Here is a 12,967-nt window from a genome sequence, read left to right on the forward strand (position 1 = left end):
AGTCCATTCTAGAGGAGATCAGTCATGGGTGTTCTTTGCAAGGAATGATGCTAAAGCTGAAGCTCCAGTACTTCGGCCACCTCATGCAGAGAGATCACTCATTGAAAAAGACTCTGATGCTGGGAGGGATTGGGGGCTGGAGGAAAAGGGGACGACAGAGGATGAGATGGCTGGATGGCATTCCCGACTTGATGGATAAGAGTTTGAGTGAGCTCCGGGAGTTGGTGATGGACAGGGAGGCCTGGTGTGCTGCAATTCATAGGGTTGCAAACAGTCAGACACGACTGAGCGACTGAACTGAACTGAACTGAGAATGAAATTGTAGTTTACACTTCACTTTTTATTCACACGTGGTTTCTGTTTAGTGAAAGGAAAATACTGATTTTCATATTCTTTTTAATAAATGTCTCTTGTGAATGCACTAAACTCTTACAGAATCCATTCTATATATGTATCTAAACTTATTTCCTTCACATTCTATATATAAAATTTATATGTAAATTCTTTTTATAGTGGAAAATGCATAATATCTTTATAAACTGCTTGCTGTACTTCAGTATCGTTGAAGAAAAGGCAGAGATTTTATGTTATGAGTGACATTTCTTTATTTCAGGTTTAACTGCATCTAGTCTCCTTTTTGGTGTCACAAGATCTCTGTTGGCATTGTACATCCTTGTTAATTCTTCACAAACTTTGCACAACAAAATGTTGAAGACCATTTTGAGAGTTCCGGTATTGTTCTTTGATAGAAATCCAGCGGGTAAGTCAGACACCAATTTTCTCAGTAAATATATCTTAACACATTTAGTGTTTTGCCATGTTCTAGTATTTGAAAATGGAAGAGATTCTTGGAGGAAATCACTGTGTGTGTCTATTCATTTTCTACAAAAATCTTCACTGATATTTTTCTCTTACTAGAGAAAATTTGAATATAGGTGCATATAAGCTTTTCATTTATGTGTATGGGGGAATATAAATGAATGTTCACTTAGCAGAATGATTTAGGAATCCATTTGTGTGGCTTATGAAACACCATATATTTGTTTTAAAAATGTATTTATTTTAATTGGAGGATAATTAATTTACAATATTGTGTTGGTCTTTCCATACATCAACATGAATCAGCAATGGGTGCAAATTGTCCCTTCATCCTGAACCCACCTCCCACCTCCCTCTCTACCCCATCTCTCAGGATTGCCTCAGAGTACCAGCTTGAGTGCCCTGCTTCATTCATAGAACTTGCACTTGTCATCTATTTTACATATGGCAATATACATGTTTCAATTCTATTTTCTCATATCATCCCACCCTTGCCTTCTCCCACAGAGTCCAAAAGCATGTTCTTTAGAGGCTCTGTGTCTCTTTTGCTGCCTTGCATATAGGATTGTCATGACCATCTTTCTAAATTCTACATATATGTATTAATATTCTCTATTGGTGTTTCTCTCTCTGACTTACTTCACTCTGTATAATAGATTCCAGTTTCATCCATCTCATTTGAACTTCAGATCAGATAAGATCAGTCGCTCAGTCATGTCTGACTCTTTGCAACCCCATGAATCGCAGCATGCCAGGCCTCCCTGTCCATCACCAACTCCAGGAATTCACTCAGACTCATGTCCATCAAGTCAGTGATGCCATCCAGCCATCTCATCCTCTGTCGTCCCCTTCTCCTCTTGCCCCCAATCCCTCCCAGCATCAGAGTCTTTTCCAGTGAGTCAACTCTTCGCGTGAGGTGGCCAAAGTACTGGAGTGTCAGCTTTAGCATCATTCCTTCCAAAGAAATCCCAGGGCTGATCTCCTTCAGAATGGACTGGTTGGATCTCCTTGCAGTCCAAGGGACTCTCAAGAGTCTTCTCCAACACCACAGTTCAAAAGAATTAATTCTTTGGCACTCAGCCTTCTTCAGAGTCCAACTCTCACATCCATACATGACCACAGGAAAAACCATAGCCTTGACTAGACGAACCTTTGTTGGCAAAGTAATGTCTCTGCTTTTGAATATGCTATCTGGGTTGGTCATAATTTTTCTTCCAAGGAGTAAGCGTCTTTTAATTTCATGGCTGCAGTCACCATCTGCAGTGATTTTCGAGCCCAAAAACATAAAGTCTGACACGGTTTCCACTGTTTCCCCATCTATTTCCCAGGAAGTGATGGGACCAGATGCCATGATCTTCGTTTTCTGAATATTGAGCTTTAAGCCAAGTTTTTCACTCTCCTCTTTCACTTTCATCAAGAAGCTTTTTAGTTCCTCTTCACTTTCTGTCATAAGGGTGGTGTCATATGTGTATCTGAGGTTATTGATATTTCTCCCAGAAATCTTGATTCCAGCTTGTGTTTCTTCCAGTCCAGTGTTTCTCATGATGTACTCTGCATATAAGTTAAATAAACAGGGTACAATATACAGCCTTGACGAACTCCTTTTCCTATTTGGAACCAGTCTGTTGTTGCATGTCCAGTTCTAACTGTTGCTTCCTGACCTGCATACAAATTTCTCAAGAGGCAGGTCAGGTAGTCTGGTATTCCCATCTCTTTCAGAATTTTCCATAGTTTATTGTGATCCACACAGTCTAAGGCTTTGGCATAGTCAATAAAGCAGAAATAGATGTTTTTCTGGAACTCTCTTGCTTTTTCCATGATCCAGCGGATGTTGGCATTTTGATCTCTGGTTCCTCTGCCTTTTCTAAAACAAGCTTGAACATCAGGAAGTTCACAGTGCACATATTGGTGAAGCCTGGCTTGGAGAATTTTGAGCATTACTTTACTAGCCTGTGAGATGAGTGCAATTGTGTGGTAGTTTGAGCATTCTTTGGCATTGCCTTTCTTTGGGATTGGAATGAAAACTGACCTTTTCCAGGCCTGTGGCCGCTGCTAAGTTTTCCAAATTTGCTGGCATATTGAGTGCAACACTTTCACAGTATCATCTTTCAGGATTTAAAGAGCTCAAATGGAATTCCATCACCTCCACTAGCTTTGTTCGTAGTGATGCTTTCTAAGGCCTAGTTGACTTCACATTCCAGGATGTATGGCTCTAGGTCAGTGATCACACCATCGTGATTATCTGGGTCATGAAGATCTTTTTTGTACAGTTCTTCTGTGTATTCTTGCCACCTCTTCTTAATATCTTCTGCTTCTGTTAGGTCCATACCATTTCTGTCCTTTATCGAGCCCATCTTTGCATGAAATATTCCTTTGGTATCTCTGATTTTCTTGAAGAGATCCTTAGTATTTCCCATTCTGTTGTTTTCCTCTATTTCTTTGCATTGATTGCTGAAGGCTTTTTTTATCTCTTCTTGCTATTCTTTGGAACTCTGCATTCAGATGTTTATATCTTTCCTTTTCTCCTTTGCTTTTCCTTCTCTTCTTTTCATAGCTATATGCAAGGCCTCCCCAGACAGCCATTTCACTTTTTTGCATTTCTTTTCCATGGGGATGGTCTTGATCCCTGTCTCCTGTACAATGTCACGAACCTCATTCCATAGTTCATTAGGCACTTTGTCTATCATATCTAGGCCCTTAAATCTATTTCTGACTTCCACTGTATAATCATAAGCTATTTGATTTAGGTCATACCTGAATGGTCTAGTGGTTTTCCCTACTTTCTTCAATTTAAGCCTGAATTTGGCAATAATGAGTTAATGGTCTGAGCCACAGTCAGCTCCTGGTCTTGTTTTTGTTGACTGTATAGAGATTCTCCATCTTTGGCTGCAAAGAATATAATCAATCTGATTTTGGTGTTGACATCTGGTGATGTCCATGTATAGAGTCTTCTCTTGTGTTGTTGGAAGAGGGTGTTTTTTATGACCAGTGCATTTTCTTGGCATTTGAACTTACTAAAATGAATTTTTTTTGAGCTGAGTAATATTCTATTGTGTATATGTATCATAACTTCCTTATCCATTTGTGTGTCGATGAACATCTAGGTTGCTTTCATGTCCTAGGTATTATAAACAGTGCTGTAAAGTACATTGGGGTGCATGTGTCTCTTTCAATTCTGGTTTCCTCAGTGTGTATGCCCAGCAGTGGGATTGTTGGGTCATATGGCAATTCTATATCCAGTTTTTTAAGTAATGTCCACACTGTTCTCCATAGTGGCTGTACTAGTTAGCGTTCCCACCAAAAGAGTAAGAGGGAAATACCCTATATTTGATGTAAACATATTTAAATGTCCTAGACTAGTTGTGCAAACATGGACTCTTAAATAGCATTGTTAGGTTGTCCCATATGAAGAACCTTCTTACAAGAAATCTCCCTATAAGACACAGACTATATGTTTCTTTCTTTCATTGCCCTTTCATTCCTGGAATCACACAGCTCTGGCATGTTCTCCAACTATGAGGTTTTCCTAATAAGGTAATGACTTCCAATTACATATAAGAGGCTTTGTGTTACCTAACAGGTGAATCTTCAATAGTAGGTTTCGAATATGAGTGTCCCTGGAGGTTTACCAGTGGTTGATGCCTCCACCTTGAGGCCTTTCACCTGTCTTTGGAAGGTATCCTCTTGACTTGGGTTTCTATGAAGAGTTAGTTCATCAGTTAATTGGACATGCTCACTCTGTCCAGTTAATTAGATTTGTGCTGAGGCCCAGGGCAGCTTTGTTTTTGCAGGTGATGATTGACAGGACCTGCTGTGGCACGGAGGTGGGCTGGAGGGAGGATGGACGTAGTCTTGGACTGGCCATAAAAAGTCGTGTGACCAAGCCCAAAGCAAGTGCATACTATTTGGGCAGTCAAATATCAAAGCACGATATTGTCATGATATAAGTATGGACTGTGGAGCCACCTTCCTAGGTTCAGTTCCGGTGCTAGTTGCTAATTGTGATAGTTGATTGTAGTTATGTTAACACTTATGTGTTAATTTCTCTGTGTCATAGTTTTCTCACCTGTAAAATAGAGATGGTGTTCATATCTACCATATCACAATACCATGGAAATTAAACAGGTTAATACATTCAGAGGGCTTAGCACATGGTTAGTGCCTAATGAACCTTAGTGATGATGATGACATGGTGTCTGGGAACTTTGTCTTCTGTGGGATGGGAATAACGGCTGCCCTCTTTGTTTCATAAGACTTTTGTGAGAATTAAATAAGACTGTTTAGAGTAGTATCCTGTGCAGATTTATTCAGCACTTGTTTAGTTCAGGCACTGGATAAAACACAGGTAACAACCTGAAAAGGCCCACACAGATCTTGTCTTACTATGAAACTGTAGTGAGAAAGTGATTGGAGGAGTCTATGCTATTATGGCTGTGAAGTTGTTACACTTTGTCAGTTAATTGAAAAACTACAGTCATAAAGTTTGGAGCATTAAGTGGAACTGGATTTCTTTCATCACAGCTTCTGAGTGTTCATGACCACAGTTAACCAGGCTTTTCATGTTCAAGACCTGTAGACTTCTCCACATGCTGATTCATTTATTTTTCAAGGATTTGGGACCAAGTTTAAATCTTTGAGGTTGCTCATCTTAGAGCAGCCAGCACACTCGTGTTTATCTTGCTTCCTTCTCCTTGTGTCTCTCAGCAGGACTTAATTCTTTCAAGAAAATAGAAGCCCAAATAAGTACTGCAAAGACAGGCCTAGTTTTCCCAAAAGGTTTAGGGGCCAAAAATTATTTATTTGCTCTTTTAATGATGGGTTAAATTAAAATCCTTTTTATAGTTTATTTTCAAAAGTAGAATTTGTAATAAATTATTTGTGGTGGACTTTCTTGTATGTGATGGCATGAAGAGCAAACCACATATAGTGGTTCTCTGGAAGTTGCAGTTCATAGATCCAGACTATTCAAGCTTCCAAGTTCTGTTGTCTGTCAATCAAGGAAATGAAACAGTTAAACAACTAATATGTTTCCCTGGGGGTTATTTATGCTTTAAAGTTATGTGAGTTAAATATTTGATATCTGATAGTAGCTTTACCTCACAAACTTAGGCCTTTATCAAGTAAAGAGGAGGAATTCATCCATTTTAAAACATCAGTAGACGTTTAAAAACTATTATTGGACAGAGAGTTTGGATGCAGGTGAAGATGCTGTGACGTCCAGGTTCTACTGAAACATAGCTGTGGAAGAGCTGTGCCAGTCACTTTTCTTCTCTTGGCCTCAGGTTTTAACATGTAAGAAGTGGGGACCTTTCCATTCTATTGGTCATCTACTAGTTGTTATTTGTAGACCCAAGCACTAGAGAAAAAGTTCCCGTCTTCAAGGTATTTGAAAACATAAATAATTGCAGACAACGGATTGATTCTTTTTTTTTTTTAATGTCATGCCAATATTCTATGATTCCGTATAGAAAAGATGCAGATCCAAAATTTAATATAGCTGTAGATTGGAGATTTCAATTCACATGTATATACAACACAGACACTTATAAGCATAGCCCTGTGGTGTATTTCTTTTTCATAGTCAATTACAAAAGTTGTTGCCCTTATTTTCAAAAAATTGCTAAAAACTATTCTGGAACTTAAAGATGAAATGTTTTCAAAATGAAATCATACCAGTGGGAATGTGAGAGGAATTTAGGAAATAAAACTGATTTAAAAAAAATCATCTCTAAGCTTACAGCAAACTCAGCTCAGTATCCAGAATCTTGCTGATACTGAAATGCTTTCTTGAGCCACCAGGGACAATCTAGGTGCTAAAGGTCATCTCAGAAAGTGTGTTAGGGAAAGAAGAGGGAAGCCAGCACTTTCACTGTTGCCCTTGGTAATCTCTACGCACACTTGTCTCTGGGCCTTTTAGAAGCATGTTACAAATGTTTTGACAGTAGGCTGAACATAAGCAATGCTATTTCCTTCATAAATAATGTTGTCATGAAACTAACTGTGATCTGTTGAATGTTTTTTTCATTCTTGGTAGCCAGGATTAATTTTCATAAATTTTTCCCTTAGGTGAAACTCCAATATATAGGAAAAAAGATGGCAAGCTTCCAAGTACAGTTTGAGTGGAAATTTATTAAGAGGTTGTTGAGTACAAAGCTATTATAAAATCAAGTTCTGTGTTCTGGAAGTATTTTCCTTTCCTTTCTTTTTTTACAACTGCATTTTAATGGATTGTATCCCATGGGATTAGTTTTCATTCCAATCCCAAAGAAGGGCAATGCTAAAGAATGTTCAAACTACGGTACTATTGCACTCATTTCATATGCTAGCAAATAAATAAATACTAAGTCGCTTCAGTCATGTCCGACTCTGTGCGACCCCATAGACGGCAGCCCACCAGGCTTCCCCATCCCTGGGATTCTCCAGGCAAGAACACTGGAGTGGGTTGCCATTTCCTTCTCCAATGCATGAAAGTTAAAAGTGAAAGTGAAGTCGCTCAGTCGTGTCCGACTCTTAGCGACCCCATGGACTGCAGCCTACCAGGCTCCTCCATCCATGGGATTTTCTAGGCAAAAAGCATAGCTCAAATCCTTTGAGCTAGAACAACTGACCAAGAATTAATCTCCAAAATATACAAGCAGCTCAGGTACCAAAAAAGCAAACAACCTAATCAAAAAGTAGACTGAAGACCTAAACAGACATTTCTCCAAAGAAGATATATAAATGGCTAATAAACACATGGAAAGATGCTCACCCTTGGTCATTATTAGAGAAATGCAAATCAAAACCAAAATGAGGTGTCATCTCAATTCGGTCAGAATGGCCATCACCCAAAAGTCCACAAACGATAAATGCTGGAGAGGCTGTGGAGAAAAGGGAACCCTGTTGCACTGTTGGTGCAAATATAAACTGATACAGCCATTATAGAAGACAATATTGTTGTTGCTGTTCAGTCATTCACTCGTGGCTGACTCTTTGTGACCCCTGGCAGCACTCCAGGCTTCCTGTCCATCACCAACTCCCAGAGCTTACTTAAACACATGTCCATTGAGTTGGTGCTGCCATCCAACCATCTCATCCTCTGTCCTCCCCTTCTCCTCCTGCTTTCAGTCTTTCCCAGCATCAGGGTCTTTTCCAATGAGTCAGTTCTTCACATCAGGTGGCCAAAGTTTTGGAGTTTCAGCTTCAGCATCAGTCGTTCCAAGGAATATTCAGGACTGATTTCCTTTAGGATTGACTGGTTTAATCTTCTTGCAGTCCAAGGGACTCTCGAGAGTCTTCTCCAACACCACAGTTGAAAAGCATCAATTCTTCACTGCTAAGCCTTCTTTATGCCCCCAACACTCATATCCCTACATGACTATTGGAAAAACCATAGCTTTGGCTAGGTAGACCTTTGTTGTCAAAGTTATGTCTCTTCTTTTTAATACACTGTTTAGGTATGTCATAGCTTTTCTTCCAAGGAACAAGCATCTTTTAATTTCATGGCTGCAGTCACTGTCCATGGTGATTTTGGAGCCCAAGAAAATAAAGTGTGTCACTGTTTCCCTTGTCTCCCATCTATTTGCCAGAAAGTGATGGGACCAGATGCCGTGATCTTTGTTTTTTGAATGTTGAGTTTTAAGCCTTGAGTTTAAGTGAAAAAGTTTTAATTTTTTTCATGCTCCTCTTTCAGTTTTATCAAGAGGCTCTTTAGTTCCTTTTCATTTTCTGCCATAAGAGTGGTATTATCTACATATCTGAAGTTATTGATATTTCTCCCAGCAATCTTGATTCCATCTTGTGCTTCATCCAGCCTGGCATTTCACATGATGTACTCTGAATATAGTTAAATAAGCAGGGTGACGATATACAGTCTTGAGGCACTCCTTTCCCAATTTGGAACCAGTCCCTTGTTCTGTGTCCAGTTCTAACTGTTGCTTCTTGACCTCCGTACAGGTTTCTCAAGAGGCAGGTCAGGTGGTCTGGTATCCCTATCTCTTTCAGAATTTTCCACAGTTTATTGTGATCCACACAGTCAAAGGCTTTGGCATAGTCAATGAAGCAGAAAAAGATGTTTTTCTGGAACTCTCTTGCTTTTTCCATGATTCAGTAGATGTTGGCAATTTGATCTCTGGTTCCTCTGCCTTTTCTAAAACCAGCTTGAACATCTGGAAGTTCATGGTTCACGTATTGCTGAAGCCTGGCTTGGAGAATTTTGAGCATTACTTTACTAGCATGTAAGATGAGTGCAATTGTGCGGTAGTTTGAGCATTCTTTGGCATTGCCTTTCTTTGGGATTGGAATGAAAACTGACCTTTTCCAGTCCTGTGGCCACTGCTGAGTTTTCCAAATTTGCTGGCATATTGAGTGCAGCACTTTCACAGCATCATCTTCCAGGATTTGAAATAGCTCAACTGGAATTCCATCACCTCCACTAGCTTTGTTTGTAGTGATGCTTCCTAAGGCCCACTTGACTTCACATTCCAGGATGTCTGGCTCGAGTTGAGTGATCACACCATTGTGATTATCTGGGTCACGAAGATCATTTTTGTACAGTTCTTCTGTGTATTCTTGCCACCTCTTCTTAATATCTTCTGCTTCTGTTAGGTCCACACCATTTCTGTCCTTTATCGAGCCCATCTTTGCATGAAATGTTCCCTTAGTATCTCTAATTATCTTGAAGAGATCTCTAGTCTTTCCCATTCTATTGTTTTCCTCAATTTCTTTGCACTGATCGCTGAGAAAGTCTTTCTTATCTCTTCTTGCTATTCTTTGGGACTCTGCATTCAGATGTTTATATCTTTCCTTTTCTCCTTTGCTTTTCACTTCCCTTCTTTTCACAGCTATTTGTAAGGCCTCCCCAGACAGCCATTTTGCTTTTTTTGCATTTGTTTTTCTTGGGGATGGTCTTGATCCCTGTCTCCTGTACAGTGTCCCAAACCTCCATCCATAGTTCATCAGGCACTCTGTCTATCAGATCTAGGCCCTTAAATCTATTTCTCACTTCCACTGTATAATCATAAGGGATTTGATTTAGGTCATACTTGAATGGTCTAGTGGTTTTCCCTACTTTCTTCAATTTCAGTCTGTATTTGGCAATAAGGAGATCATAATCTGAGCCACAGTCACCTCCACATCTTGTTTTTACTGACTATATAGAAATTCTCTGTCTTTGGCTGCAAAGATTATAATGAGTCTGATTTCGGTGTCAACCATCTGGTAGAAAATTCTCTTGTGTTGTTGGAAGAGGGTGTTTGCTATGACCAGTGCGTTCTCTTGGCAGAACTCTATTAGCCATTGCCCTGCTTTATTCTGTACTCCAGGGCCTAATTTGCCTGTTACTCCAGGTGTTTCTTGACTTCCTACTTTTGCATTCCAGTCCCCTATAATGAAAAGGACATCTTTTTTGGGTGTTAGTTCTAGAAGGTCTTGTAGGTCATCATAGAACTGTTCAACTTCAGCTTCCACAGCGTTTCTTGTTAAAGGGTATTTAGTAATTTGAAATTTTAACTTTACAAAAATCTATAATTTCCCCTACTAATTTTAGAAAGCAAGTTTGAGAAGTTGGACCCGGATTGTGGGTCAACTTTAAAGGTTTCTGCCATTTCTTTTTTCTTTCTCTCTCTCTCTTTTTTTTCAGTTGGCCCTCCCTGGTAGCTCAGATGTTAAAAACTCTGCCTGCAGATTACAGTCCATGGAGTCACGAAGAGTGGGACGGGACTGAGTGACTAATGCACAGCACTTTCATAGTTGATTTACAATATATCAGATATATAGATGAGTGATTCAGTTATATATACATATATAAAATATGTACATGTATGTATCTTTTTAAGATTCTTTTCCATTATAGGTTATTAGAAGTTATTGAATATAGATCCCTGTGCTATATATAGTAGGTCCTTTCTGTTTACCTATTTTATGTACGGTACTCTTTATCTGTTAATATCAGATTCCCAATTTATTCCTTCCTTCCCTTTTCCCTTTGGGAACCATAAAATTTGTTTCCTATGTTTGTTAGTCCATTCCTGCTTTTTAAATAAGTTCATTTGTGTCATATTTTAGATTCCACATGTAAGTGGTACCATTCAGTATTCATTTTTCTCTGTATGACTTCACTAAGTTCACTTACTTCATCTATGTTGCTGCAAATGTCATTATTTCATTGTTCTTTATGGTTGGGTAATATTCCATTGTGTGTATGCACTGCATCTTCTTTATCCATTCATATGTCAATGAACAATTAGGTTGTTTCTATCCCTTGGATTTTATAAATAGTGTCACATATCTTTTAGAGTTATTGGATTTTCCGGATATATGCCCAGGAATGGGATTGCTAGATCATATAGTAGTTTTGGGCTTCCCTGGTGGCTCAGATGGTAAAGTATCTGTCTACAATGTGTAAGACCTGGGTTTGATCCCTGGGTTGGGAAGATTCCCTGGAGAAGGAAATGGCAACCCACTCCAATACTCTTGCCTAGAAAATCCCATGGACGGAGTAGCCTGCATAGCCTATGCAGGCTACTCAGTCCATGGGGGTCTAGTTTTTAAAGAAATCTCCATACTGTTTTCCAAAGTGGCTATATCAATTTACATTCCCACCAATAGTGTAAGAGGGTTCCCTTTCCATCACACCCTCTCCAGCATCTATTATTTATAGACATTTTGATGACAGCCATTTTGACAGGTGTGACATAATACATTATTGTAGTTTTGATCTTCATTTGTGTAATAATTAGTGATGTTGAGAATCTTTTCATGTGCTTGTTGACCAATATATGTGTTCTTTGGAGAAATGTCTATTTAGTTCATCTCCCATTTTTCGATTGGGCTGTTTTTTCTTTTTACTGAGATGGCATATGTTCCCATCACTTCTTGGGAAATAGATGGGGAAACAGTGGAAACCGTGTCAGACTTTATTTTTGGGGGGCTCTAGAATCACTGCAGATGGTGACTGCAGCCGTGAAATTAAAAGACGCTTACTCCTTGGAAGAAAAGTTATGACCAACCTAGATAGCATATTCAAAAGCAGAGACATTACTTTGCCAACAAAGGTTCATCTAGTCAAGGCTATGGTTTTTCCTGTGGTCATGTATGGATGTGAGAGTTGGACTGTGAAGAAGGCGAGTGCCGAAGAATTGATGCCTTTGAACTGTGGTGTTGGAGAAGACTCTTGAGAGTCCCTTGGACTGCAAGGAGATCCAACCAGTCCATTCTGAAGGAGATCAGCCCTGGGATTTCTTTGGAAGGAATGATGCTAAAGCTGAAACTCCAGTACTTTGGCTACCTCATGCGAAGAGTTGACTCATTGGAAAAGACTCTGATGCTGGGAGGGATTGGGGACAGGAGGAGAAGAGGACAACAGAGGATGAGATGGCTGGAAGGCATCACTGACTCGATGGATGTGAGTCTGAGTGAATTCCGGGAGTTGGTGATGGACAGGGAGGCCTAGCCCACTGCGATTCATGGGGTTGCAAAGAGTCGGACACAACTGAGTGACTGAATTGAACTGAACTGAACTGAATTTATATTCTGGAAATTAATTTTTCATCAATCTCATCACTTGCCAATATTTTGTCCTATTCAGTAGGTTGTTTTTCATTTTGTTGATGATTTCCTTTGTTTTGAAAAAGTCTTTAATTAGATTCCATTTGTTGATTTTTGCTTTTGTTTCCATTACTCTAGGAGATGGATCTAAAATATATTGACAAATTTATATCAAAGAGTGTTCTGCCTCAGGTATCCTCTAAGAGTTTTATGTTAGCCATATTGATTCTTCCAATTCAAGAATACAGTATATCTTTTTGTTTGTGTGGTTTTCAGTTTATTTTATCAGTGTCTTATAGATTTTGCCTCCTTAGGTAGATTTTTTCCCAGGTTTTTGGTTATTATTTTGATCCTATGGTATATGGAATTGTTTCCTTAATTTTCCTTTCTGATACTTTTTTATTAGTGGATAGAATTGCAGCAGATTTCTGTATCTTTATTTTGTATCCTGGAACTTTACCAAATTCATTGATTAGCTCTAGTAGTTTCCTAGTGTCATCATTATGATTTTTGTTGTTATCTGCAAATGATTAACAGTTTTACTTCATCCTTTCTAATTTGGGTTCCTTCTTTTTTCTTTTTCTTTCCTGATTGCTTAGCTAGGCCTTCTAAAACTGTGTTG

General features: G+C 39.0%; 1 protein-coding gene across 6 annotated transcripts in view; it reads left to right on the forward strand.

The window, feature by feature from the left end:
* The window catches only part of LOC139176077 (ATP-binding cassette sub-family C member 4-like), a 401,158-nt gene that overhangs the window by 268,551 nt on the left and 119,640 nt on the right, over positions 1-12,967 (forward strand). For all 6 annotated transcript variants that reach the window (XM_070800386.1, XM_070800387.1, XM_070800388.1 and 3 more), the window contains one exon: positions 614-760. In XM_070800386.1, coding sequence (XP_070656487.1) covers positions 614-760 — 147 coding nt within the window. The remainder of the gene's footprint in view (positions 1-613; positions 761-12,967) is intronic.

Source organism: Bos indicus, chromosome 12 (assembly GCF_029378745.1).
Source record: "Bos indicus isolate NIAB-ARS_2022 breed Sahiwal x Tharparkar chromosome 12, NIAB-ARS_B.indTharparkar_mat_pri_1.0, whole genome shotgun sequence".
NCBI classification, from domain to species: Eukaryota; Metazoa; Chordata; class Mammalia; order Artiodactyla; family Bovidae; genus Bos; species Bos indicus.